Genomic DNA, 27,414 nt, shown 5'->3' on the forward strand with positions numbered 1-27,414 from the left:
CAATATGTCCTCTATCAATTCTTGTTCCTGCTCACCTCTCGTCGCTGCGGTCCTATATTACACACCCTCTTTTTTGTCTTAGAGCGCCTTATCTTTGCATGCTACATGGTGTTAGGTAAATCGGAGCAGCCTTGGTTTACATTACCACTGGTCCTTCTCAGATCAGGTCAAAATCGGGTATATGGGTTCTATATACATAAATGTCGTTTCTCGAGGGGCATTGACCCGCGTCGCAATATGCACCTGAACTCCAATCCAAATAGCCAAACACAAAATCCCATGCATTTTAAAACTCCATGTAATCTTCTTCCTCTTCGTCTTGGGTTCCATCATAGCCGCCATTGGCTCTTTGTTCAGCCAATTGTTCGCGACGAGCTTGTTCTTTGGATGCGCCAATTTTGCTACACAAGTCAGTAAGATATCGCCAGAGGATACGATTGAGAATCACATACCGAAGGCCATCTACTACACCGGCCAAGAACCCTCGCTCTTCACCCAATTCCATTGAACCGACACCTGTCAGCGCAACCCCGCCCCCACCGATCGCGGCATCGTCCAAGACGTCTATACCAGACCTCATCTTGGCCATGCGTACTTCACGGAGATCTTTCAATAACCGTCGGATCTGATCCGGGTCCACTAGATCGTCACTCGCCACGTCAAGCAACATATTCCCAACCTCAACCCAATGGTATGGTAATGCGGGAGGATCTCGAGAGGAGACCACTGTCTGCGCGGTATTTTGTGGGAGAAAAGGCGGCGCCGCGTAATATCTATTGCCGTCTAATGTGTACTGCGGCCGCGCAGTTGGCTCGAGACCTTGATCTCGAATACTGGGCTGCCCTGGCAGTGGTGGAGGTGGTGAGAAGGCACTCTTGTAATCTTGGTGCTGCGACTCGACTTCAAGGATTAGACTGAGGGAATCCGGGTGTAACCATGGAGGGGGCATGATATTGGCGCGGCGCTGGCGTTTAAGTAAAAGGGCCAGCCAGAGAGGGAGCGCGGCGCGTCGCGGTGGGATAAGAGGTTCAACTGGGCCCTGGATGAAAGATTAAAGGTCAATTCGGGTGTGAGATATGCGTCGGAGGGAAAGTCCAATTACCCCGAGCAATTCTAGGCCTTCTAGGCGCTGGCGAGGTACAATCGTCACCGTCTCCATCTCCGCCAGAAAAGCGATCTCCGAGGCTGTGATGCCCCGCGGGAGAGGAAAGGCCATGATTGGAGGTACGCAACAGCAAGATTCAGTCCAAATCAATCAAAGAGAGAAGAACAAAGCCAAATTGAGATTCACCCTCATAGCCCCACGTTTTCTCTGCTGCGCTCTGGTGGCGGCGGAGTCGCGAAATGCGCGAAATCGCGCCTCCACGATTGCCAAATGCGGTGTTTGGATTGTTTGCACCCGAAGCTTAGCTTCCAACCCACCTTGTCCTCTTTCCTTTTAGGAGTGCTTTCTTTCCCGCAGATCTGTACTATATTTAGTCCGGTCCTCAAGGCCATGAAAAGATGAGTTCAGCTCCTGAGTCAAATCTCAGCCGTGCGGCACGCTACGCCGTGCCATTCGCCCTACTTCTCATCCCCGTTTGGAGGACCAAGGTCAATGCCGAAGTCCCCGAGCCATACCTCGATGAAGTATTCCACATCCCCCAGGCCCAGGCCTACTGGGCGCACCAATGGACGCATTGGGATCCGAAATTGACCACTCCCCCGGGCTTATACCTGTGGTCATATGCCCTCTGCGCTATCCTGCTTGCGCTCCGCGGCTCGCCGACGAAACTCGATACCGAAGCTCTGCGCACGACCAATGTTGCAACGACGGGTATCTTCCTCCCTTGGAGACTGCAGACTCTCTCGGATGCGGTTCATAAAGTCCGGAATACTCGGCCATTGGGTGCGTGGCTCAGCCACACGGTCTTGAACATTTGCCTGTTCCCTCCGCTGTTCTTCTTCTCTGGTTTGTACTATACCGACATCCTGGCATTGTTGGCAGTCGTCGAGGCATACAATTGGGATCTGAAGCGGGCCTCTGGAGATGGGTATACCTTTTTTTCTACTTTGGGATTCCTGGTGTTTGGCTTGGCGGCGTTGGTGTGCCGGCAAACGAACATCTTTTGGGTCTCTGTTTTCTTGGGAGGGCTGCAGGTTGTTCGAAAGATACGGAAATCTGCGAAGGCATGTAAATCGTCCGATCTCTCTGCCATTCTGAAGTCTGGGCTTCAGAATGAGATTTATGACCCTCTCGTCTCCGAGGCTTCCTTGCAAGGTATGTGCAGATTCTCGGATGTTGGCTACAGTGGGCTAAATTAATGTGTGTAACCCAGATTATTTTAAGACGGCTATCTCACTTGCAATTACGAGTTTGACGCATCCCTTCTCAATTGTGGCATCCGTCATCCCTCACATCATTATCCTCGGTGCATTCGGTGCGTTTGTATTGTGGAATGATGGTGTAGTTCTTGGTAAGTATCCCAGGGTGTTGTCTCGAGATGTTGAAATCGACAAGCTAATAATTCATGACATAGGCCACAAGGAATTCCATACCGCTGGCATTCACCTAGCACAGATGCTTTACATCTGGCCTTACTTTGCATTCTTCTCCTGGCCGCTCCTGGTCATTCCCGTGCTGAATGTTCTTCTCCCTAAGAATTTCCTGCCCAAGTACCTGAACTATGGCTTCCCCGACACACAACGGAGACTGCCCAGCATTGTTGCAGCTTTGATCGTTGTACCAGTCATGCTTGCTATTGTCCATTTCAACACCATTGTGCATCCTTTCACTCTGGCTGACAACCGACACTATGTCTTCTATATTTTCCGTCTTCTCCTTGGTGTTCATCCTGCTATCAAGTACGCTGCAGTTGCGGCATACTTCCTCTGTGGCTGGGCAGTGATCTCGGCATTTGGGTTCTCAGTCATTCCGGCCCCGCCCCGTCTCCTTCAAATCTCCCCCACTGCCAAGTCAGCAGCTCCTGCGCCTAAGGTCCCTGCAAAGGAACAGCCCAAGGAAACTAGAAAGTCGGCTAGGGCGCGCAAGACTCCAGCCAAGAAGGAGAGCACGCAACCCAAGCAACCCGATCCCATCACTCCGGAAGTGCTCGCCCGGATTCAACAGTCTCTAATCCAGCGGCAGAAGCAACAACCCGACTTGCCGCGGGTCAGCTTCGTCCTTGTATGGCTTGCTGCTACAGCCTTGTCTCTCGTGACAGCACCTCTGGTTGAGCCGCGGTACTTTATCATTCCGTGGGTGATGTGGCGTCTTCACCTACCGCCATCGTCAACTCTTGCGGCGTTCCGACGACAGAAACCCCAGACTGAAGAAGAGAGGGCTCGTGCTGATTTTGTGACAAACTTCCCCAAGTTCTTGGAGACTGTGTGGTTCATCGTCATTAATGCGGTGACTGGGTATGTCTTCTTATATAAGGGCTTTGAATGGCCCCAGGAACCTGGCAAGGTTCAGCGCTTTATGTGGTGATTCACATCGAGAATCAATCTCGCTTGCTTTATAAAGGCACATGTATATTAACTTCACAAAGATCGTTTCCTTTCTTGCTAAGCGTCAGTTTAGCTGCCAGGTTGTGGCACGTGTACAGTAACTGTTAATCAAACTCTTTCTTGCCGAATGCTGTTTTGCTATGACAATATTGGAGCCTTAGGTTTCCTTCAGCTAAAAGCTGTGTTTAGAATTGTATAGGGAATCTCCTGTAGGCATTATTTCTACAAATTTATATGGTTACGAACCTCTTAAGAGGGAAGAGATTTCTCCGAATTATCACGCTACGACAAGATCAATATCAGAGGGTAAGATAATTGTCAAGTGGATTAGTTTCTTCGAATAATTATACACAGTACAACGCGAAAAGACCTTGAAGATCAGTAGGAATAACTATACTACCGAAAATGTCGAGAGCTACAGCTAGCATATGACTCTGCAAGAGTCCTTCAGCACAGTGACCTAGAGGGGTATTCTTATATCGCCTGTACTATATCAGAGGCAGAAAATTCGCCGAGAGACTGTCAAGCCAATATTCAAGCCGAACGCGAGCAATCAAGATGAAGTGGTAACTTCAGTCTGTAATTCCGCCCAGTAGTTCGGCGCCACCAGGAAGAGGCCGGCTTCCAGGTTGGGCGGAAAAAGCAGTGTTTCTAGAGAGCTTTCAAAATATCTTTTAATTGGTATGTTTCCAGAGACCCCTAGTGATATCTCTCGATTGATTTTTGCAAGGATAAGATGATTTAGCAGTTTAGTCGCCTTAAAACTTAGCAACTCCACTGTATATACCTATATACACGCACTGCTCGCAGATTCCCTTAGTGTCATTGTACCATTTTGTACTTGTAAGATGAATTTCCAACCAGGCTTATTGTCGTAGTGTCACGTAAATTTCTTGTAGTGCCATGATTATGATCGTATAGAAAAGAAAGCGCTAAACCCAAACAGGCAGGATATCTCAAAATGGGCGGTCTCACACGGCAGAATAACAGCTCATAAGCATGACAACAGCTAAGGTTGTTATTACTTCGTTTCTTAAGAATTTACTGGCTGGTGTTGAGGGATACAGAGCATTATTGCTCTTGAAATGCTTCAATCATAACATTACATTGTTTGATTTTTTGTCCTATTTGATCACATTAGATGGGCGGCTATACCTGCCTCAGACTAGGCCTCCTCCGCCATCGCCAAAAAGCCTCCTTCAAATCACATATCAAGATTCACCATCACACACAACTGGATGCCCTTAGCATTCAATAAGCTGTGGTCTCAGAGATTATCTGTGTTATGTCACGTGCCCCACCACTCGTGGCAAGTCAAGTTCGAGCTTCTGCATCCTCCGATTTCTTTCAGTTCCTTGCAACGCCCTCGTACTCAAATTGGGATCCCAGGCCTGTCTCCAATGGAGCGCCCAACCAAAAGAGCCCGCCTGTCCCCGGACTTGGCTGTAGAAGAGAATGCAGTACCAGATCGAGTCTCTACGCCTCTGGCTTCGCTGCATCGGTCTATCACACCACCGCCAAGGGCTCGCTCACAATCACGAGCAGTCTCCAATGCCCTGTGTTCTGATTTGAAGAGCGACCAACTCGAGGGTCTCAAATCCAAGCCCACGGAACATACGAGTACAAAAATATCTCATCGTCTCATCTCATCTCCAATACAGCTCACACATATTCGTGACTTTCCAGAGCAGAGAGGATACAACGTTGACACAGTCAAGCTTCGTGACATACTCGGTGACCCGATGATTCGAGAATGTTGGCAGTTCAATTATCTTTTCGATGTGGACTTTCTCATGTCCAATTTTGACGAGGATGTCCGGAGCTTGGTCAAGGTCAAAGTGGTGCATGGATCTTGGGAGCGGGAATCTGCGAACCGAGTTCGAGTCGAGGTAAATATCAGACCTCTCTCTCCAAATAGGCGTCAATGTCCTAGATGAACACAATATCAAAAGTGAAACTTGCTAAAGAAAGCTGACTTGGGTACTAGGAGGCATGCTCACGATATCCAAACGTGGAGCCTATCATCGCCTACATGCCTGAGCGATTCGGGACACACCATTCGAAGATGATGATCCTTCTGCGACATGATGACCTCGCCCAGTTGGTTTCTCTTACACCCCTGCAAATTTGAAATAAGGTTCTAACGTGTGATAGAGTCGTGATCCATACCGCAAACATGATCCATGGAGACTGGGCCAACATGACTCAAGCAGTATGGCGATCTCCATTGCTCCCATTACAAAAGCCCGGTACCCCGGCAACAGCTTCTATGAAGCCAAGTTTTGCTACTGGCGCGCGGTTCAAGAGGGATCTGCTATCTTATCTCAAAGCCTACGGTCTAAAGAAAACAGGATCGCTGGTTCAGGAACTCAATCGATTTGATTTCGACTCGGTTCGTGCTGCCCTTGTCGCTAGTACACCTTCCAAGCAGGTGTTTAGCAACCTAGATTCCGACAAAGCTACGCTATGGGGGTGGCCAGCACTGAGAGATCTCATGAGCCGGATTCTAATACAAGCCAAGGCCACAAAGGGCAGCCAGCGGCCCACCGTGCAACCGCATATTGCAATACAGGTGCGAGAATCTCTGCCTACATTAGAATACACTATCTAACACCGACCAGATATCCTCGATAGCATCTCTCGGCCAGACAGACAAGTGGCTCACAGAGGTATTTTTCAAATCCCTCGCTCCAATACCATCAACCCCCCAACCAAAATACTCCATCCTATTCCCGACCCCCGACGAGATCCGCCGCTCGCTAGAGGGCTATGGCTCTGGCGGCTCGATACACATGAAAACACAGACCGCACCGCAGCAGAAACAATTGCAATACATGCGACCACACCTCTGTCACTGGGCCGGAGATGGTCTATCTAAATCCAACTGCATCGATCTATCAGAAGAAACTCCTCTCAAGCGAGAGGCTGGTCGGGCTCGTGCAGCACCTCACATCAAGACGTATCTCCGGTATACGGACGCGGAGACTATGGACAGCATTGACTGGGCGATGGTCACGTCTGCAAACTTATCCACGCAAGCCTGGGGAGCGGGAGTGAATCAGAACGGCGAGGTGAGGATTTCGAGCTGGGAAATTGGTGTTGTGGTTTGGCCGGAGCTATTTCTGGATGAGAAGACCGCCGACTCGACGGACGCAGGTTCGGTAACTGCACTGATGGTGCCCTGCTTCAAACGCGATCTGCCTGCATCCTCTCAACCGGATAATATGGCCGAGGACGAGGCTCGGACCATGGTTGGGTTCCGAATGCCATATGACCTCCCGCTGACGCCGTACAGCGACTCGGATGAGCCGTGGTGTGCATCAGCATCGCACCCCACGCCGGACTGGCGCGGACAAAGCTGGATCAACTGATGCGATGATGGGAAATCATCGCTTACCAGTCACCAAATATTGCTATCCTACATGGTCTACATCTACATCTCTACATTCACATTTTACCGAAACCAAGTCAAAAAAACAAACAAGCGGTTACCCTCGGCATTATTATATACAAGACAACAGCGCTCAGGGTAGCCGTCGATGAGATGCGTCGCTTCATTTCTAGCCAATATCAGCTCTCATAGGATATCCAATAGTCCTCCACTCGGTCTTCGACTCCATGTGTATTATAGTTGAGCCAGCCGGTTCTCCCGTAGGAAAAACTGCTTCCCCCACTGACCCTCATTCCCCAACGTTCATCTTGTAGGAGAGAATTTACTCGTCGCGAGTGCCGTACTTGCCGATGAACTCGTTAACGTGCTGGATGTAGAGGGCCTGGGCCTTCTGGGGGGAGTAGTGCTTAACGGCCTCCCAGGCACCGTAGAGCTGCTTCTTCTATAGATGCAGAAAACACGCATTAGCAAAAAGCACCCTCGTAGCGTTAAATAAGTATAATTAATCTCCAAGTATCCCAGGGAACCATCAACGTACCACCATATCGAACATGCCAGGCTTCTCGAGGATCTCGCCCTTGGCAACCTTGAAGTTGACGTAGAGATCCTTCTTCTCGAAGGGACCGGGAGCAGTCTTCAGCATCATGACGACCTTGGTAGCGAACTCAAAGCCCTGCTTGAGAGCAGTCTTCTGGGCCTCATCGGCGATAGTCTCGGTCTCGCCCATGGCGATGGCAGCCTCGAAGGCAGCCTTGAGGGCGGCAATGTCAATACCGGCGGCGGCTTCCTGGACCTCGGCGGTGAACTTCTCCTTCTTCTGGGCGGCCTCGAGGGCGGCGATGAAACCAGAAATATCAGCCATTGTGAATGTGAAGTCGTAAGGGGTTGAGAGGTTCGTTGAGAGAAAGAAGGGGTGGTTTGAAGGAGATTTGGAGGTTTGAGGGGTGAGGGGACGATAGAAAGCTGGGTTTGTTGAGGAGGGGGGTTTGGTGGGGTTTTTGCTGACAGTTCACCCGCCAGTTGATGAGCCAACGGTTTTGCATATATAGTTCGGAGTTTTAAAAGCTTCAAGCTTTGTATCGAAATGGAGAAGATTGTTTTGAACGTGTGGGATGTACAGTAATTTGACACTGTTCAAAACAAATCAAGATCCCAAACCACCATAGTCTACTCGACGCCCGACAATGCAATAACAAGAAACGCAGATGCAGATGCCAACGCTAAACGCTCACGAATAGCTCGCTATGCACCTGGAATAGACACAAAAACAGGGCCAAGAGAAAAGAAAGCATTTTCCAGCACGGAGTCTCCGACAAGGACATCACCAATCCACGGCCCAGCCATTCTTAGTCAAGAATTCTTCGCATGCCGCCTTGAGTGCATAGTTCGGCCGCAGGTCCTTGATGGTCATCGGTTCGCGAGTGATCGGATCTATGCCCGCCTTTGCTACGTACTTCTCAATACCGCCGCGGTTGAAGCTGGTGCCAGAAGGAGTCATGACAGGATCATGCATGACCTCGAAAGTGATGCCATCGATCAGATAGTCGGGCACAACCTGGTTCCAATATTAGTCAAGTCCTCGTCACATATGCGCTTGAGAACAACGCGGGCGTTGAAAGTGGAATACTCACGCGCTCTTGAATATCTCCCTTGGACGAGATCTTGAAAGCTTCTCGAATATGAGAAATCTTCGTACGCGCATCATCCTGCAGCGCACTCAAGTCCTCCCGATATCCCACCTCGCCAATCTCCATCTTCTCCAGCTGACTCTTCAGCTCCGCCTCCGAACGCGCCATATCCGCATTAATCAGCTCCTCCAAGCTCTTCAACGTCTCGTCCATCTCATGCAGACGCGCCGTCTCCCGTGCTTCCCACAACGCCTTCTTAGCGCGTAGAAGCATCCCGGACAGCTTCTCGGTCTGAACGTGCTTCGCCTCAAGACTGAACTGGTATGCGGTGAGGGTAAGGTCGTATGCTTCTTGAGGCCGGTTCAAGGCAAGCAGCGCCTCGGCGAGATAGACGCTGCTCTTGAGCGAGGCGGGATCTTTCTTGCCGTAGATGTTAATTGCGGCGCGCGCATCGTGCTCGACATCTTCCCATTTCTCGAGCTTAATGCGGGTCACGGCGCGGTTCGTGAAGAAGGTCGCATCGTGTGGGTCCTTGGCGATTCTGGTGGGAGGATGGAATTAGCTTTTGAGGTTTGCTATGTGCGAGTCATGTTCGCCTGTAAGGTTATCTGCGCATGGAGGGCGATACGCGGAGGGGGGGTTTATCGGGAAATTGGCAGGCAAGCGGGAGGCTCGGTTTCTTACGCTTGGGAGTAGTAGTCCTCGGCGCTGATATAGTCACCCTCCTTGAAGAATTCGTTTCCCTTTTTCTTCAGTGCTTGCGCCATTTTGTCGTAGAGAATGAATGACTCGCCACAAGCAGGAGAGGGAGGGGAAAAAGTAGGCGTCGCTGATCAATCAGTTCCCCGGGTGGGGCGCGACCCACTGTGCAGAAGACCGAGGGGCGGTTGTTTAAAGGTGCATGAAGGAGGTTTAAGTGGGTTGAAAAAAAACCAGAATGCTAGATCTCAACGAGAAGGCGCATTTCAACCACAATGTGATGCTCCATTGAGTCCAACGGAAAGAAGAATAGACTGACAGAGACCGATATTCTCGAAATGGAAAGTCATCGATCCCCGCAGAATGGCCGATGAGTCAGCACATTGATGGGCCTCGGTTTGAAGAAGTATACAAAACATTGTTCTCCTAGTGATTTAGGGATGAGAAAACTAAGATAAGAATTGCTTTGCAAGTCTGCAGGGTTATGTATTGTACTATGTACAGGGACCAGTATATAGAATGCCTCTATCATCTAATTCCCAACCTCAAAACAACAGGACTCGAGAGTCGGTTCGTGGTATCATGATGCGCTTGGTATAAAGAGACAAGAAGTGGAGGGGGTCGCATACTTTGCCAGTCAAAAATTTCATGACAGGCATGTACTCCCGAGAAGAGGAAAGCAGCTGTCAAACCTGAGTAAAGTTTAGGAGCACAGAACAGAGAGCCAGTCTAGTTCGATGGCAACCCGAATGCTTTGCCCAGCCTCGACAGTTGCGAACAAGTATCAACCAGCTCCCACTTAAACAGTGCCGGAGAACTGCTTCTCGTAGTCGGAGATGGCCTGGACCTTGGCGGCAGAGGCGCTCTTAGGGTCGAAGCGGTAGTTGAGCCAGTCAACGGCAAGCTTCTTAGCCAGCTCAACGCCGATCACACGCTGGCCCATGCAGAGGACCTGGGCGTCGTTGCTGAGGATGGAGCGCTCGACGGAGAAAGGGTCGTGGGCAGTGACGGCGCGGATGCCGGGCACCTTGTTGGCAGCGATGGCAACACCGAGACCAGTGCCGCAGATAAACAGACCACGGTCAGCCTTGCCCTCCTTGATCAGCTTGGCACCCTCGACGGCGGGGTGAGGGTAGGCAGTCTTGTCGGAAGTGGAGTTGACACCGACGTCGGTGATGGACTCGACCAGAGGGTTCTTCTCGAGGACGGCCTTGATAGCATCCTTGTAGGGGACACCGGCCTCGTCGCAGGCCATAACGAGACGGAGGGGCTTGAGATCGGCAGACATTGTGAATAGTTTTGAGGAAAGAAGATCCAAAAAAAAGTTATGTATATGGAAGTATGTATAAAGATAAAGATTGATTTATTGGGATGGAGGAATTGATGGACTGATGGGAAAATACGAATTTCTGCCAACAGTCGCCTTCTTCAGGGGCCTCTTTATACCCTTTTTTTTTCCAGCGAGGGGGACCTTTTCTCAATCTCCTTCGTGCAACCCATCAGGTCCAAAAACCCAGAACTCATCTTCCGCCATCCGTTATCCACCATCCACATCTTCCCCAGGGTGGAGCACGGGTGGAGAGAGCCAGTCGCGTCGAGGTGCATTCTTGGGCGAGCCCATGCTCCACTCTTCCCAATCGCAAGGGCAGTGTCAGTGTCCGGTTCAACCTTGATGTGATTCGTTACGAGGGATTATTCCCGGGGGTCTTTTGCTCGGACTGTTAGGTATGACTGGACAGCCCCGCCATAGCGTCATGGCTTTTCGATTCGCGTGCCGTGAGTGGACTCTGGGGTCGGATGCTTTCAGGAGGCTGTACGTCCGGGTACGATCATCGTACCTCGTATTACCAGCTATCGTTACCAGACTTGTGTTGACTTCAATCACCCGAGAAGAAAGTAGTGAGATTCCAATTGACAACAGCATAGGTATGCACATGTCTTTCTACGTATATCCTGCATCTACAACAGCCATCGATGTCATTCTGCTGCACAGGCCAGCAGTGCTTGGCCACTGGCCCAATGCGCCACGGCTGATCTGTGCAACAATTGAGTTATCGGAAGACTTCCCTAGACAATCCATATGTCGACCCCTCGGGAAATACAGACAGGGACCAGGATGTTCGTCAACAGGACCGTGCGGAAACCAAGAGACGACTCCTGGCCCCTGGAACGTGCCGCCGAGCAACGGCTAGACAAGGACGGGACAGGAAGGCGTCACAGACACAATTACAGCCAACCAGTGCAAGGGGAGAAAGGGACGGCTTCGGGAATGGCGTCGCCAATGCCCCTTGAAGCCGTCCAGCTTATTTCACGCCGTGGCAGGCTGGCAGCAGCCCGAGAGCCGCATTATCGGTCCGTAGACCACATAGTAGTACAGTATACACACTACGGGATTAAATATGGTATACTCCATGAACAAGAAAGAATATGAACCCCATAAAAACTACAATTCCACTTATTTCTGACTCGGAAACCAGCCTATTCGCACAGAAGTCAGACAGACAGGCCTTTTTGACAGCGCAAGTGCTGGCTATCGCTGTACCTGCCCCCACTTCAATCCACCCGCACATCCACCCGACACTCCACCCCCTCGACTGCATTGCAATCTTGTTGGCCGCTGACTGCTGGAGAACATGCCCTACTGTACTGGAGAGACTACCCCGTGTCCACCGAAACGAACCTACTCCGGATTTGCAGGCTGTCGTGTGTCTGGATTTCAAGAGTGAAAGTAAATAAGATTCGGATTGACCATGAGATTAGGCTTCATAGTAGGATATGCGATGGAGGGGTAAACGGAGAGGATAGGGAAGGTTACGCGGTTTACCCCTCGCAATCGACATCATCAAACCATGCCAATGATACGATTAAATGGGCTAATTACAGGGTGGTACCCTGTTCTGGCTACCAAGAAACCTGCCTAGCGATTGCCCAGAATATCGGGAATAGTTTCATTGGCCTGTTCCACCTAACCGGTTTTCGTCAATTTCGTGTTTGCCTGCCGCGTTCCTTGTTAATCCGAAATAATCTTCCGGGTGTACCTGATAGCCATTCTTGAGACCGCCGACCTGCGACAATTCTTCTGCCTATCGGAATCATGGACCAAAGGTTCCCTCGAACACTCAAACCAGCGGTACAATTGAATGTTCTGTCCTTATATCTACCTGTCTTAGTAGTATAGGCTATGTACACCTTTCAAACAAGCCATTGGTACAGTGTTGACAGTTATAATGTTATTATTGCTTTCATATTAAAAACATCGAGGTACTTTAATCCTAAACACGGTAACCCCGATATGGTTACTCGGTATTCAAAGATGTGTTTTGTGTTTGAATGGTATCAATGCTAAACACAGAAAACATGAGTAAGCTGTATGGCTGTGTATTTTACAGGGCCAAAAATAACCACCATCTACTTGACAAACATCAACGACATCCACAAACATGCAAACATGCAAACAGCCTCTCGTCAGCACAGAGCATCGATCCCAAGTAGCGTACTAGGATTGATTTGAAAGTTATTGACTTGGATAGCGCTTATCTGTCCGTGCAACCACGCCATTCATGCACCCGAGTAACCCAATCACGAACAAGAGCTTCAAAAAGACCAGTCTCATCGACAGGAAGCCCATGCACACCACGATCTAGAACAGCATAGGTAGATCGAGGATACAGCTCCAACAAGCGAAGACTATCTCGATAGCCTACGACCTCATCTTGCCGACCACACACAATGAGTGCGGGGGCAAAGAACTTGGCACTGCCATCGATCAATTCATCCGATAACCGATATCGATCTGGATCCGCTCGAATCGGATCCAACATTTGATTATCTGCGTTTTCCATTGCTGGTCGAAGAACCGCATCGTATTTTGCCTTTAAGGCTTCAACGTAAGCGGGTGCTTGGACGAGGATGTTTCCAAGAAGTGTCTTGTCCTCGGTTGACAGGTTTGACATGAGTTGCTCGTTTGTAACCAATGGGTTGAAAGGGTCGAGGTCACGCATGCTGTTCTTTGGCTCGATGAGCGGTACTCGTAGCAGTAGACCATCTATTTGGTTGGCATATTTTTGAGATATCGCTCGTGCAAGGTAGGCACCGCATGATGAGCCGATAAGGAGGAACCTTGACCCCGCAAGTCGAGAGTCGATGAATTGCACCAGGTGGTGGTAGATATCGTCCAGATTGTTGATGTTATTCGCAGGTGTTGTGCCCATTCCTGGAAGGTCGACGTAAATCCGGCGAAGGCCAGGTATTTTGTTGAAGATGGGCTCGAAGTCTAGTTCCTCGACTTTTCCAGTCATTTCCCATCCATGAATGATCAGAATGGGAAGTCCTTCCCCAATTTCATGTGCAGATAGAATGGATGCCATTTTGTCGCTGTACTGGGTTGTGATTTTGTGATTTTTGAGAATATACAAGAAGCAAAACCAAGAGCGGGTGAGTACAGTGTTTAAATAGTTGGATTCTAAGTACGCCATCTTATACTACTAACAAAGAGCTACACCTAATTCAGTTAATATGAAGCTATAGATGGAGTCATATCCAACAGACCCCTGGTTTGCTTGGTTTGGTTAGTTTGCAAGAATTTGTTTGATTTGCAAGGAAACCATTTTTGTATCTTTCATACCGCAGTTTTAGCAGACCGGGTATTATTACCAGGTCCTTACAAAACTGGAAACGTACACTAAACCAGATTAGACTTAGCGCACCAGCCAAATGAGGTTTCAAGAGTATCTCCATGTTTCCCGACTCTCACAAAGCCCATCCCACAGCTAATGCGCTGTGACATCACGCTCAATCATCAAAAGTCCGTGCCCGCGATTCTGACGGACGACCAAGAAAGTAACTCGGAACCAATCCCCTTGATTTGGCATGGCCCTGTCGGCCGCTAATGCGTGCGCGGGATGGCGCTGACGCCTTCGACCAGGAAGAAAACACTCAAATCATTCCGTTTATTTCCTTAGAATATTTCTTGGGCTTGCATTGATCTTGAGGACACTTGTCACCTCATTGAGGAGCATTGTGAGGATCTTTCAATTAGGACAAGCCCAAGGCCCTCTCGCAGCACGGACGCCGACACTGCCCGACCTAGTGTAACTAACTAGATTGCCCGGGGAAGATCAACACCCTTCCCTCTACTCACCAATCTTATACCTTTTACCATCCAACACACCTCCTGGTGAATACAACTCTCAATCTCGCCAGCTATGGCTTCCATAACATATCCCGTGCTTCCAGAGAAGCTCCTCCTTATCTCACTGAAGATGTACTTCACCCCAGAGCGCACTACCAGCTACATGCGCGCACTCCTCGATCCCGCCAACGAGATCGTCCACCCCCAAAACCGAGATAAGCTCCTCCTCGCCCTAATCCCCGACTTCCTCACTATCTGGCCCTGCGCCGAGATCCTAAAGGAGTACGAGAACAAACTCGTCGCCTCCGGGACGTCCATCTCCCCACCACCCTTCTTCCTCGGTGCCCAGGATTGCATGTGGGAAGAGTACGGCGCATATACGGGCGAAGTCTCCCCAGCCGCGATCAAGTCTCTCGGCTGCTCAATTGTTGAGCTGGGCCATGCCGAACGTCGTGCTATCTTTGGCGAAACGGATGACCAGACAGCCCGTAAGGCTGCCGCGACTTGTGCGCAGGGCATGGTACCCCTCGTCTGTGTCGGTGAGATTACTGCCCCCGGCGCTGTTGCCTCCGAAGCCGTCGGTCAAGCCGTCGCTGAGTGCGCGGTTCTCGTACGCGCCGTGCTAGCTGCTATCCCCGCGGACGCTCCGGTCATCTTTGCATATGAGCCCGTGTGGGCTATTGGCAAGCCCAAGCCAGCGGGTGTCGACCACGTCGCCGCCGTTGTCGAAGGTATCCGCGGGGTAATTGGCTCCCGCCCCGGTGCAGCGCGTGTGCTGTACGGTGGCAGCGCCGGACCTGGGCTTTGGGGTGCGGGCGGGCTGGGCAAGGCCGTCGATGGTATGTTCCTCGGACGCTTTGCGCACGAAATCGAGGGTGTGCGCAAGGTCGTCCGCGAGGTGGAGGAGTCACTAGGCGTGGCCTGAACGAAGTATGCGCAATAATCACTCCAATGCGACCGTGGTCTATACCCAATGCCCATCTACGAGATACATCTTCTGCTGGTATCAGTGTCTACCAGCCGAACCTGGTAACAGTATTGTGGTTTCGCATCATACACTATACGGTCATGGTTATACGTCCCAGTACGCATAGAAAACAAACAGCTCGACCCAAAAAAAGAATGGAACCCCATGATCGAATCTGAACCAGTCACAATTTTCCTCTGCATTTCCCTATTCATGGGAAACATCTTACAAAAACCCACAATCAGCCACCAGACACCGAGTAAAGCAACCCATGCCCCGGCTTCTCGGGAAGCCTATCTGGGGGATCCCGTTCAAGGGAACTCCATCCGCAACTCCACCAAAGCTGAGAAAAACTATGGAGACTAGTCCCACGCCCATCCAGTCTTCTAGACTCGTTCCCTTCGGCTTTTATACTCCGCTACCCGCAGAGCTCTGAGCACAGCAGAGACAAACCCCCACGCAGTCACACAACCAAACCCCCCTGTCACGCGGACGATCAGAGATTTTAGCCTCAAATGACTCTAAAGCAATTTTGAGATCTGCATGTCGCTTTTGGAGCTATCCGGCTTCTGAGGGTTCTGGACTCTGACTGAAGGTTGTTCCCATGTGAGGGGGTCCGGGTCCACTCTGTCATGTGCCTGATGAGATCGTGCAGTTCTCTTCGAGATTCCCCTGTCGGTCCACTTTGGCGTTGTGGACTGGTTGTATTGAGTAATCCGGACTGGAAATGCTTCGGCTATCGTCAATTGAGGCGGCATTTCCTTGTTAGGGAAGACATGAGGTCTGGGTCGGCGTTGATGTGGAATGGACCTCGTCTCGAGGTTTCGACTCGGGCGAGAGAGAGAGAGAGCCCCGCTAATAGTTTGACAGCCACTTCTTGTTCTCCACGAATTTTATCGAAATTCAATTGAATAAAGAAATGAAACTCGTCAAGTATCCAACTCCAGAATCGAACTTGATGCTAAAATATCCCTATCATAATACTATGTACAAACGTCCTCCAAAAAAAATTGAAAAATGATCATGATCTATTCTAGACCGTACTTTTTCTGCTTGCCTCAGCACGCTACTTCCCATTTTCATTTCTTTTGCAGCTCCTCGCGCAGCTCCTTCTTGACTCGCGTCACAGTTCCGACACCACCGTAAACCACACCAGTATACATCATTGCGACCGAGGCACCAGCATCCAGCGCCTGTCGCGCCTCCTGACCGGTCGTGATACCGCCAGAAGCGAAGAGCACCTTGCGCGGGTGGCTCGTCACATCAACGGGCGCATTCTCACCTTCGGAGGAACCAGTCTGCTCGGCCGCCCGCGAGGGAGGACCCTGGTCTAGCATGGTACGGTAGCGACCGACGAGCGACACGAGGCGGCCAAACAGCTGGGGACCAGAATAGCCACCGGTCTCCTTAAGAGTCTGTGCCTCGTGAGCGGGGAGGACGAAGCCCTTGGGCAGGGGCTCGGGACGGCGGTTGGTCGTGTTACCGACAATGACACCGTCAACGCCCGAGTTCCAGACTGCCTCGCAGATGCCAGCGAGCTGCTCGTCCGAGTCCTCGTCGGGGCTGACCTTGACCATGACGTAGGGCTTCGTCTTGCGCTCGACGTTCTTGGCGGCACCGACGACGGCTGTCAGAATGGTAGTGAGCGGAGCCGCGGCCTGGAGGTCACGGAGACCGGGTGTGTTGGGGCTGGAGACGTTCACGACGACGATATCGGCATAACGGGCGACGCGGTCAACACAGTAGACGTAGTCCCGAGCGATCGCGTTGATGTCGCCATCGGGAGTGAGCTTGTTCTTGGCAACCTGCACAGCGAGCAGCTTGCCCGGAACCAGACTACCAGGTGGCACGTTGGCCTCGCCATCCAGTACACGCTGCTCAGCCAGGTCGTGGTCGCCCAGGCCAGCAGCGTAGGCAAAGTCGCGCACGCGCTGCTTCAGGACAGCGGCCATGTGGTCCGCACCCTTGGAGTTGAGGCCGTAGCGGTTGATCATGGCGTGCTGCGAGGGAAGACGGAACACGCGAGGCCTGGGGTTACCCTCCTGGGGCAAAGGAGTAGTTCCACCGACCTCGACGATGGCTGGGCCAAGATCGAGCAGGGCATCGGGAATATCGGCGTGCTTGTCAAGTCCAGCAGAGATACCGATGGGGTTGGAGAGGGTGTATCCGAAGACCTGAACAGGGATACATTAGCATTGGACCAATTCGTAATACACAAGACATTGAAGTCGCGGTATTGCCATACCTGGGTAGTCAAAGCACCATCACGATCCGGGTTGCCCCGTTCGCGGGGGTGAAGCCCATACTGATAGAGGAGCTTCAGAATGTCAACACCAACGTGATGGGCATCCTCCGCATCGGGGAGCAGCTGCCGGATCAGAGGGACAACGGCGTAACGGTGAATGCTAGCCCGAGTGTCTGTCCCATAGATGTAGCCCACCAACAAGACGACCGCCAGAGAAGTACCATACAAAGCTTTCCGGGAACCGCGACCAGCTTTCTTGGGGATCTCTTTTGAAGCCTCCTTCACCGTCTCGGCAGTCGCATTCTGTACCGGTGCGGACTCCGAGGCATATCGCACAGCGCCGGGATAGCGCTTCGACAGCAGCGCAGACGGCCGCTGGGACCAGTGCGAAGCGGCGGGCGCGCGGGCCCGAAGGCTAGCTCGCCAAGCGATGGAGGCAGCACTCGACGACATTAGGGCTGGGCAGGAGGTATGCGCTCAATTGGCCTTTCTCGGCGGGTATGCGCCGGATTGGACCTGGATAAAGGTCAGTCGATCTAGTTCTTTGGGATCTCGGTTGCGGGGAAGAATTGCGGGCGGCTCGCGGTTTTGGGCCATGACAGCTTTGACCATGAGGTCACTGCGGAGATTTTGTGCCCATCGTTCGAGGTGACTGGGGGCCAAACTTACTGCAATTGCTTAGTTTGAGGTTCTGCACCTTCCTTGCAGATCGGAGCATCGTAGGGCGGAATCGGGATCTTTTACAGATCTGGGCGGTGAGTGGGGCATCCGGCAGTTGGAGGCGGTGAAGCTCTATACTAAGAAACCCAACGCATACTTGACTGCGAAGCTCTAACGTCATTCAATGAATGCATAAGGAGAATTCTCATCAGGGGCTCAGTAAATATCTTCAGCTCTAGATTTGATTGATTTGCTTGCCCTCATTCACTATCGAAGCAGATTCGAGGTATGGGCCAGTGCAGGCCGTCACGCATTTTTCTCCACGCTTACCTTTCCATCTTATCTTTTGATTTCACTAAGTCAAAAGGAATAAAATATATCTATATAGCTACAGTTCATAAAGAGTGAGAAACAAACCCACGACGCGACCTGTCAGTTCCTATGGTGGTGTCGTTCCATACGCTTTTAACGTACGGCCCCTCACCCCGCCAAAATGCCTGTGCAAATTGATAACCTACCATATAACTAGATAATACACATATAGTAGGGCGTAGACCGCCTTTGCGATTCATTAATTTCTAAAATTATTAGACATGGTCTCTAACAGGTGTTCGAGATGCCTTATATCGATATTATCAATAGGCGATCCCTACCTAGTAACTCTTGGGTAACTCTTGGGTAACTAAGAAGTAGCTAAGACGTATTTAGTCATATATTATACTAGGATACCACCTACTCTTTGCCAGACAGGGCCACTTCCTATTTTCACTGAAAAGGCTAATCCGGTACTAATCATCCTGGTCGTGCATTAATCACACTTCTTGGACTCATATTCTTGAGACAAGTTATTTACATACGTTTTTTATCGGGCATCAACGCAGCTGGGAGAAGTTTCCAGTACCTTTCATACGCCTATCTTTTTCTCTGCTTTCGTTCGTAGTACGTATGAAGAAAACCTAGCTTAAATCGTCGGCGGCCTGACGTTCGAACTACGCTTGAACTTGTTGTGACTAGCTCTAATATGTACGCATAAATACCCCGTCGCTACCCTCATCAACCATTTTTATTTAGTTTAAAGTTTATTTACTTGATATCGTGGTGAATCCTCATCATTTGCTTGAGCATTTGAGATGGGCTCTACAACGTCGGATACACAATGGCTGCATTCAGAGGTCCTCGATCGAAGCCTTTGGGCCGATAATCCGGAATATCTCCTCACGATCCCACTGCCGATTAGTAAATATAACGATTTAGCTTCACGGATTTTTCCTGTAACACTTTAGACCTCACGGTTGGATTTGGTACTGAAGTACTTCTACTAAAGTTGTGTTTCCTTCAGGCCATCTCCTCGTGGATAGGGTTGTGGACGACTGTTCCGTTTAGCGGTCCTAGTAATTTTCATGCACTAAGTTACATGGGGTAGAATCAAATAATCGTACACACCACGGGTGAAATTATCTTCAAAGCAGTTATGAATGCCCAAGGGAAACATATCGTGGGTTGGAACCCAGATCAGTTACTATGGGTAGTCGTATGCTTGTTAAATGGTTTAATTGCCAGAGAAAGCATTACGATTCAACGAAGACAAATCTTGTATTACGTAGCAAACCACTGCCCAACAGTCATCAAAAATTCAGACACCCATTAGAGCTCCAATTGTCTCTCAATTCCAGACCGAGTCTGGTACTGTTACTGGGTCCGATGGAATCAGCGTCGATACTGATATATGCGGCCAGATCAACCCATCGAATACCAAATTAACCACTTGAGAGTACTGGATCTGTATCGAAGTGACAGTGATTGTCTTGGGGACAGTGATATCATGGGGTGGGTTCACGAGGTATACCGGCACGCGTTGGTGTGCTGGTGAAGCTGGGGAGATTTTCATCGGGGCTTGTCCGCGCTTGAAGATTGGAACTTGGAGCTTATGTTGCACCGTTTCGATCCAGAAGGTAGCATTCATTTGGATTGCATTAGCATTTGGATTCGTGATGGCAGGGTCGCCTTCTAAGAATGCAATGTTCGCTGTTCCACCCCCGAACACCGGAGGCGGAGGCGTCGTGGACACGGTAAAGGCGATGTTGTGGAGAATAGTCTGTCCTTTGATGGCGTTGCGCAAAACGGTGTTCGGGTCATCTAGTATCTCTTGGGTGATGGTGCCAGCAGCAATGAATTTCGAGAGATCCTGTGGGCGTCGAAGAGAAGAGACAACCGAGGCGTTTACGCTATCAATCGGCACTGCGCTACCACCACCCTGTGAGGGGAATACCGCCAAACTCGCTGGTGGGAGCTCGGGTGGACCTGAGGAATTCGATGTAGGCGCCAGGCATTGAGCATTGATAGTTGTGCCATGTGGAATGGACCCCATGCGCACGAGGGATTCACCAAGAACTGGAGTATTGTTCGTGGGCGGGACGTTCATCCACAATCCAGTCTCGAAGTGAATGCCAATGGGAGAATGATCAGCCTTCCCAGTTTCCTCGTTTGTCACAGCGTTAACAGCCTGTACATAAGATATACCATTGAGAAAGATGTTGCTCTGCGACATAAGCCCGCGGTTAGGCACGGCGCCAAAATCTTCGGAGAACGTTATGGAGTCATCTATCAGATTCAGCTCCAAGATGTTATCACGTGGAAATTTTGTATTGGGTCCACTATGCGGGCGGAAGATTGAGTTGAAGCCTGACCCAGTAAAGCTTCCATTGAAGTTCTCCAACACACCCAGCCGCGATCGTGGTTCAGGCGCAGGCACTTCCCCAAAGAATGGAACCGGCGCGATCTGGAAACCGGGGGGAAGAGATATAACTGCCATAGCTACTGTCGCAGTTTCCAAATGATGTCAATCAAGGCGATTTGTTCTCAGTCAAATTGGAACGGAGTGGATAATAAGATTCCAAAGAATAGAAACAGCTTGCTATGGCACGTAGGGTTTTAAATACGATTTAGGGAAGAGTCATCAGAAACGCGCTACCTTGTCCCATGTCGCTCAGACATTCCAGTGCTAGCCAGTTGGCTAATCAGATGCTGTGTTTTGGATCGTTGTCAGGTGTTGAGGTAGTTCCTTTTGTGAGCCAGAGTACTTTCCAAGGCCACAATACATTTTTTCAAGGTGCGTGAAATACTGTAGAATGTCAAAAGAGCAATTACAAAGCAATACTTTAGCACTGAAAGGGCGGAAGGAACACCGGGCAATGTAGGGAAGGCTTAGAATGTGTCAACACCGCGGGTAGGACATCCTAGCCGACGTGATTGATGCATGTAAGCTTGGGAGACAAACAGAAATGTAACACAGGTTGAAGATTGATCTACAGTAGGAAGTTTAGAACGAAAGGAAAGACGGTCAAGCAATTTTGCCCAAAAATTCAGCAAAATAGTCAAGACATAACGTATATCACAAGCGAGTGGCCACCTCTAAAACACATACTAAATGCGATATATTGTAGTCCTTTTGCAGTGTATACCGGGGTTAAGTCGGGTCAGCGGAGCGGGCCGCCGTTTCCGAATATGTTTCGAAGAGTAATCGGCGAATTGGTCCATTCTGACATTGTTACGCCTTCACCTATTAGATCTCGGTATTCAGTACGCGATGGTCGTTGAATAATATCCATACAGACGGTCTCGATCCAATATTCGTCGGTGAGTAGTAGTATGTTTCTAGAGCGAGGCAAGGAGTGATTGTTTCTTTCCGTTACGCTCCACATCCGAAGTGCATAGGGAATAGTGGAAGAGAAAAAAGAACACCTTGCCTAGGATGATTATCGACGTGTTGTAACAAAACACGAACTTTAGAGTTTTAGCTCAGATTCTCGAGGCAGCCCTTAAAAGTTGACGTGAACAGGGATTAGCTGTTCTAGGCCGTTTGAGCCCAGAAGATTCTATGAATACTCATGGATTTGCCCGAAGCAAGGTGAGGGCGTCCGGACCTGGGAAAGCTATGGGACTCCGCCGCTATTCCCGCCCCATGGTCTATCGAAGCGAGACAAAGCAGGATGGTTCTATGACACTGCAGTCCAATTTCAAGCAGCCTAATAGCCTGTCACCGCCACTCTAGGTAGAAGACGGCTTCTGTGACTACAAATAGCTACACCTACTCGCATGGTTAGAGAATGAGCATCACACTTGTACCTTAAATCTGGAATCCAACTTTTTCCTGCGTGGGGCCAAGGAACGACATCAACCAGCCAACCAACCAACGACTGTACATAGGCGTGTAAATAAAGATCTCATTCTTTTCAATTCGTCACCTTCGGAATTCGTCACCTTCATTGTATGCTGTAAGGTAAGAATGATAACAAAAGCATTCAAGCCACCGTGCCCGATATCACTCCATCATATGTATAGGGAACTTCGCAACGGGTCACAAAGTCAATAAATTCTAGGGCGTCTCCCTCGGCCTCCTCCAAACCGGAGAGCACTGCCCTTGCTCTTCCTTGCTATCCCATAGCCGGAGGGTCCTAGTGCTATCCGCGTGGTAAAAAGTAAAATCCCAGAATTCTTATAACAATCACTAGTAATTTCCTTAAGCTCCCCGGCAAGAATGTTGAGGTGGTACAAGAGGAGACGAGAAGATATATGCTTATAAAAGTCACGATAATAAATGGACCTTTCAAAATCGTCTAACGAATGGTAACTCGATTAAGGGCCTTGAGTATACTCGAATTCGAATTAGAAATTGACAGAATTCCATCTAAAATCGACCTCATACCAGCAAGCTTATTCGTTCATGTTTCGGGGTATGTATCTTGCTTCTGGCTCAGGAAGGGGTATCCTTAATAAGCGCCATCTTTGGTTGATATGTTCCTGCAGAGAATATGCCGCCTCCTGCTCAGCAAGGGTTAGGTGATTATTAGCCTCATGATATTAAAAAACCATATTGTCATTACGAAGGCATGAGTTCTTCAAGGCCTTCTAAATGCAAGAAGCTCTAGTCATACTATTGAAGTATTCCTCTGGGTCCGAACCTCCGAGGCACTTGAACTATGCGTAAGAGACGGGTGGACATTCCATAAATTTTGAATCACTTCCACACAATTAATAAGTACATCTTGATCTTGAGATTGTACTTATGTTAGTTTAGATCATAGGCACCTATATAGATAAACGCTCAATTATTTGCCCTGCTTACGACTCAACGAAAATATCATAGCTGTTTTCATCAACTCCATACATAAAATAATTGTCTGAACGTTGTTTGAAGTTTGACAAAGTTCGGGCACGTCAAGATATACATCTCTATGATTCTCGAGGACAAGGCAGAGAAATTGATGAACCTCATGACCATACTCAGAGGAGAGTGTTAGGATATTTAGTCTTAATATGAAATTCCGTAAAATATTTTCTACAGCATATAATCGATAGCTTAAATCTGTCAAGTAGTTTTAAGATACACATTATTAAGAGATTCGAGAAGCAGTTAAACGCTATACAGAGCGGATTCAGCGACTTGAGCGGTAAATTGGTATTGTTGAACGGTTAATAATTTTCCATCTAGAGCACGATCAGTAAGAGAAAGATAACTATGTTAGTATTGCACTCACTTCAGCCCAATCGAAGACGTTACCTTGTTCACCAGATCAGGTCAATTTTTGAACGGCATTAGCACAGGGAGCTTTATTCGGATTTATACCTCCCTTAAGCACAGGCAGCCTCGGTCAGACCTAAGCTCTTGGGAACCAAGAAGAATATCTCATCCAGAGAGACCTTTTAGTTCAACAATCTCGAACAAATAAAGGAATGCTCTGACCATCCCAGGAGCAATTGTTTGGACATATACGAATAGAAGGTCTTACCTTCACCCGTTTATATCGTCTCCATCTAGCGAGAACAACATAACGCCAAAACCACGAACGGTCTTTAGCTAAGTAGTAGGCGACTATAGAATTGGAAATATCTGGAGATTTCCATAGAGAGATTTCCATAGAGGGATCTGAAAGTGTATAAACAAATTGAAAGAATATACGAACTCCACTAGAAAGTACACATCTGCCTCCGTAGTCCCGCAAATCTGGCTAAGTATCGGGGAAAACGGAGATGCTCCTAGGAGCGTTAAATCTACGATAAGTTTAATTGCCCAATTGAACGATATTCACTAAATAAATCCGGTGTTATGATATACCCTGACATGAGGTTATTCCCAACTGTTGGTGCTTCAGGCTACCAGGACATGATAAGCCGGTGGGATTTCGGTGGAAGTTCATTGGGGCTTCACTACCAGTAAGTGTACGAACTCTTGCAGGGAAGATCCCTGGGCAAACGTTACACAAGCCTCGTATTTACCCCGCGCCTATTCCCATACCAAGGATACATCTCCGTCCTGTTTTGAGCGATGTGATTGTATATAAATTGATCCATGTTGAGGGGGTTTTACACTCCCCAAGAAACAGTCTTTGACTATTCGGTACACTTTGAACTTGGTCCATTTTCTCCTACCTGATTGGCAGGCCTCTATACTGACTTATAGAATATATCTTTACATCCTGCTTGTAATGCGAAAGATCGCCAAAGAAGTGGCAAATTTTTCGAAGCCCACGCGATAACTGAAAGGGGAAAGCTATACTCCGTACAGGGGCCGGGCTAGCGTCTCGCGTTTTATTGAGCCTGCTTACTCAGGCCGGTTCTCTTTGGGAGGAGATTAGTAAGCAATACTGGGATTGCTCAGGTTGATCAGGGGTGTGCTCAATTCTACTCAGTGAGCAAAAGCTGCGAGGGTGAGCACTAAAACGGAAGGGGGGCACCAAGAGTTGGCGGGTAAAATCCGGTATATATGTAGTTCCACAGCAATATTGGCGACAACGGTGGATGGATAACCATCAAGCGGAGCTTCCATTACTGCAAGAGTCACTGCCCCTCGCCGATGATATGGATTGGAGGCCGATTTGCATGTATTTTGATCGAACCCTGACAAACTCGCAAGCGTGGAGGTATCGAAGAGAAATCATGGAGCGGTTACAGAAGGCAAAATGCTCGTTTTTGGCCGCCTTGGCGGAAGAAGATTCTCCCCAATAGCACCTGACGGATTCGCAGGGATCGAAGTAACGGAACGATATCATGACGCGGTTGCAGGCGGCAAAAAAGGGATTATGGGCCATCAGGGCAAAATAAGAGTGAGCTTGTACCCTTGGGAGAATAGGCTTATTGCTGAGGGAAGTTTTGATATGGTTGATCGCTAGTCAAGATAATTCAGTTGCTCTTCATTGCCTGAGTCAACTTGTGTCCTGGACCGTCATTGATGTAGGAATTTGAACACCATTAATCGTGATGATATTGAAATAATGGCCAGTAATATTTGCGCCGCCATGGGGCTCTGCTGAAATCTATACCTACAAACAACGCCAATTTGCCTCGTTCCCATACGCCAAGCTCCATGAAACACCTCCGAAGTTGGAGGTCAAGAAAAAATGCCACGATTGAATCAAATCAGCCATGATCTCTCTCTCTTCACTAGTCGCTCATCCGTGTATCATCGCCTGCTTCCTCTTCTTCAAGGGCGTCTTCCTCGGCAGGCGGAGGTGGGAGGGTCTGCGCAAATTTCGGATCGATGTTCGCCCGGTGCAGCGAGCGCTTGTAGACCTCCGCCTCGTCGGGGTCGCGAACCGTAACGTGGAATTGATCGATCTTCTCTTCCGGCGCCTGTGAAGCGGTGGGGGCAAGACCAGCCTGTGCGATGGTACGAGCACGCTCCGGCTTCAGGCGCACCTTGCTGATGATCGGGTAGTAAAATGCGGCCTGCTGCTTGGTCTCCCCCTCAAGCGGTTTGTGGAGAGTCAGGGCAATGTCCTTCAATTTTTGATCGGTATTCAGACTCTGAGCGCTCGTAGCAAAGGTACGTTCACGATCGTAGCGGTGGTACTTTGCGCCATCAGGGCCCTCATTGGTGTAGAGGTCGTCGTCGTCCCGGTCTGGGTTGTTCAAGTCCATGCTGGCGTAGACTTTCTTGACGGACTCTTGCTTTTCAGGTAGATGCAGATCGTAATCGAAGGGGATAGGGCCCGGGTCGGGATAGAGGTCGGGATTGGCCTTGTGGAGAGCTTGCTTTGAGGCGTGCTCCTGGCAAATGCGCTCTTCCGGCGCAGAAGGGTGCAGCAGAGCCACGTCCATACGCTTGTCCCGCTTGCCGGCAAGCGCAGACACGGGCGCCTTATCGAACTTGAATTGGACAAAACCACCGGGGTCGGGGAAACCCGAGAGGTCCGGCAGCAAAGGGAAGAAACCGACAGGCTTCAGCTTCGGGTTGTCAGGGTGGACGGGACGCGCCCATGCGTCAGTCTCCGCTTTCGTAGCTGGGAGGCCCCTGACCTGACTCTCCGTGTCTTCGCCAGTATGCTTGCTCTGGGGATAGGCAATATCAAAACCTTTCTGAATAAACTTTTTGATGTGCTTAGGGTCTTCCACCGAGATCTTTCCCTTCTTGACTGCACGGTTCAGTCCCTTTGCGGGGGCGCTTCCAGGACCAGCGGAGCGATCAACTGAAATGTGCTGGGTGCGACGAAGGAAGCTGACGTTTGTGTTTCTCGGAGCAGGATTACGGAGCTGGTCGAGGGTCATCAAAAGCGGAAGGTCTGCGGGGTCCATAGGTTGAGGATGCTCAGGCGCCATGATAGCTATCGATTGATCAGTATTTGCGAGTATCCAATTCATGAAGCGCCTTCACATACCACTCTCGTCTCCCAGATGCAGGCCGGGGAGACCCACCAGGTCGATGGGCATACCACCCTCGGCGTCGACATCAATGTTAGGCTCCTCTCGCCGCGCAAGATTGGAGGCAAAGCCGGGGGTAAGGAAACGGCTCAGACCCTCATGAGGAATGTCGAGTAGCTTCGGGGGCATATGAGGCGGAGGAAGGTCATTGCGATAACGGAGGGACGCGATGTACTCCTGGTGGAAGCCGCTGGAGGACTTGTCCTCCCGAGATTTGGAAGACATCGAGGGTGGATAGTATTCCGAATGGGGATAGACCCTAGGTAGGTGTTGCGCGCGAATGAAAGGCAAGTCTGTGGATGCGAATCAGTATTCATTCGTGTGAAGCTTGGTGGGAGCGGACTTACAAAAGTTGTAGTCGCGGAAGAGTGTGAGGGGCGAAAGGCCGAAGGAGCTGCTCCAGAGATAGGTGAATTGCACACTCCGGAGTGACTTGAAGTTCAATGCCTGAGTGAGGAACAGAAGTGACCAAACGACTCCACGACAACACGAACCTGTCAGGCGTTC

General features: G+C 49.8%; 11 protein-coding genes across 11 annotated transcripts; 3 read left to right on the plus strand and 8 right to left on the minus strand.

Annotated features, from left to right (window-relative positions):
* Positions 1-286: 286 nt before the first annotated feature.
* psf2 (DNA replication protein PSF2) lies at positions 287-1,216 on the minus strand (the record flags this gene model as incomplete). Its single annotated transcript, XM_056702326.1, has 3 exons — positions 287-401; positions 453-1,039; positions 1,103-1,216. 3 exons carry the CDS (start codon positions 1,214-1,216, stop codon positions 287-289), a joined length of 816 nt encoding a protein of 271 aa, XP_056551326.1.
* Positions 1,217-1,503: 287 nt separating this feature from the next.
* alg10 (dolichyl-P-Glc:Glc(2)Man(9)GlcNAc(2)-PP-dolichol alpha-1,2- glucosyltransferase) lies at positions 1,504-3,469 on the plus strand (the record flags this gene model as incomplete). Its single annotated transcript, XM_056702327.1, has 3 exons — positions 1,504-2,260; positions 2,319-2,456; positions 2,520-3,469. The coding sequence occupies 3 exons, from the start codon at positions 1,504-1,506 to the stop codon at positions 3,467-3,469; spliced, it is 1,845 nt and encodes a 614-aa protein (XP_056551327.1).
* A 1,420-nt stretch (positions 3,470-4,889) lies between these two features.
* On the plus strand, positions 4,890-6,860 carry N7496_009414 (tyrosyl-DNA phosphodiesterase 1; the record flags this gene model as incomplete). Its single annotated transcript, XM_056702328.1, has 4 exons — positions 4,890-5,378; positions 5,477-5,589; positions 5,644-6,061; positions 6,111-6,860. 4 exons carry the CDS (start codon positions 4,890-4,892, stop codon positions 6,858-6,860), a joined length of 1,770 nt encoding a protein of 589 aa, XP_056551328.1.
* A 342-nt stretch (positions 6,861-7,202) lies between these two features.
* N7496_009415 (acyl-CoA-binding domain-containing protein) lies at positions 7,203-7,742 on the minus strand (the record flags this gene model as incomplete). Its single annotated transcript, XM_056702329.1, has 2 exons — positions 7,203-7,322; positions 7,419-7,742. The coding sequence occupies 2 exons, from the start codon at positions 7,740-7,742 to the stop codon at positions 7,203-7,205; spliced, it is 444 nt and encodes a 147-aa protein (XP_056551329.1).
* A 459-nt stretch (positions 7,743-8,201) lies between these two features.
* N7496_009416 (putative U-box domain protein) lies at positions 8,202-9,275 on the minus strand (the record flags this gene model as incomplete). The annotated part of the gene is made up of 3 exons (XM_056702330.1): positions 8,202-8,435; positions 8,512-9,049; positions 9,193-9,275. 3 exons carry the CDS (start codon positions 9,273-9,275, stop codon positions 8,202-8,204), a joined length of 855 nt encoding a protein of 284 aa, XP_056551330.1.
* Positions 9,276-10,006: 731 nt separating this feature from the next.
* Positions 10,007-10,495, minus strand: N7496_009417 (RpiB/LacA/LacB family sugar-phosphate isomerase; the record flags this gene model as incomplete). The annotated part of the gene is made up of 1 exon (XM_056702331.1): positions 10,007-10,495. One exon carries the CDS (start codon positions 10,493-10,495, stop codon positions 10,007-10,009), a length of 489 nt encoding a protein of 162 aa, XP_056551331.1.
* Positions 10,496-12,740: 2,245 nt separating this feature from the next.
* N7496_009418 (alpha/beta fold hydrolase) lies at positions 12,741-13,574 on the minus strand (the record flags this gene model as incomplete). Its single annotated transcript, XM_056702332.1, has 1 exon — positions 12,741-13,574. The coding sequence occupies one exon, from the start codon at positions 13,572-13,574 to the stop codon at positions 12,741-12,743; it is 834 nt and encodes a 277-aa protein (XP_056551332.1).
* Positions 13,575-14,411: 837 nt separating this feature from the next.
* N7496_009419 (triose-phosphate isomerase) lies at positions 14,412-15,263 on the plus strand (the record flags this gene model as incomplete). Its single annotated transcript, XM_056702333.1, has 1 exon — positions 14,412-15,263. The coding sequence occupies one exon, from the start codon at positions 14,412-14,414 to the stop codon at positions 15,261-15,263; it is 852 nt and encodes a 283-aa protein (XP_056551333.1).
* A 1,121-nt stretch (positions 15,264-16,384) lies between these two features.
* N7496_009420 (dihydroorotate dehydrogenase 2) lies at positions 16,385-18,003 on the minus strand (the record flags this gene model as incomplete). Its single annotated transcript, XM_056702334.1, has 2 exons — positions 16,385-17,479; positions 17,551-18,003. 2 exons carry the CDS (start codon positions 18,001-18,003, stop codon positions 16,385-16,387), a joined length of 1,548 nt encoding a protein of 515 aa, XP_056551334.1.
* A 1,870-nt stretch (positions 18,004-19,873) lies between these two features.
* Positions 19,874-21,022, minus strand: N7496_009421 (uncharacterized protein; the record flags this gene model as incomplete). Its single annotated transcript, XM_056702335.1, has 1 exon — positions 19,874-21,022. The coding sequence occupies one exon, from the start codon at positions 21,020-21,022 to the stop codon at positions 19,874-19,876; it is 1,149 nt and encodes a 382-aa protein (XP_056551335.1).
* Positions 21,023-25,650: 4,628 nt separating this feature from the next.
* Positions 25,651-27,132, minus strand: N7496_009422 (uncharacterized protein; the record flags this gene model as incomplete). The annotated part of the gene is made up of 2 exons (XM_056702336.1): positions 25,651-26,810; positions 26,865-27,132. 2 exons carry the CDS (start codon positions 27,130-27,132, stop codon positions 25,651-25,653), a joined length of 1,428 nt encoding a protein of 475 aa, XP_056551336.1.
* Between the last annotated feature and the right edge of the window lie 282 nt (positions 27,133-27,414).

Source organism: Penicillium cataractarum (assembly GCF_028827025.1).
Source record: "Penicillium cataractarum strain IBT 29864 chromosome Unknown utg000008l, whole genome shotgun sequence".
NCBI classification, from domain to species: Eukaryota; Fungi; Ascomycota; class Eurotiomycetes; order Eurotiales; family Aspergillaceae; genus Penicillium; species Penicillium cataractarum.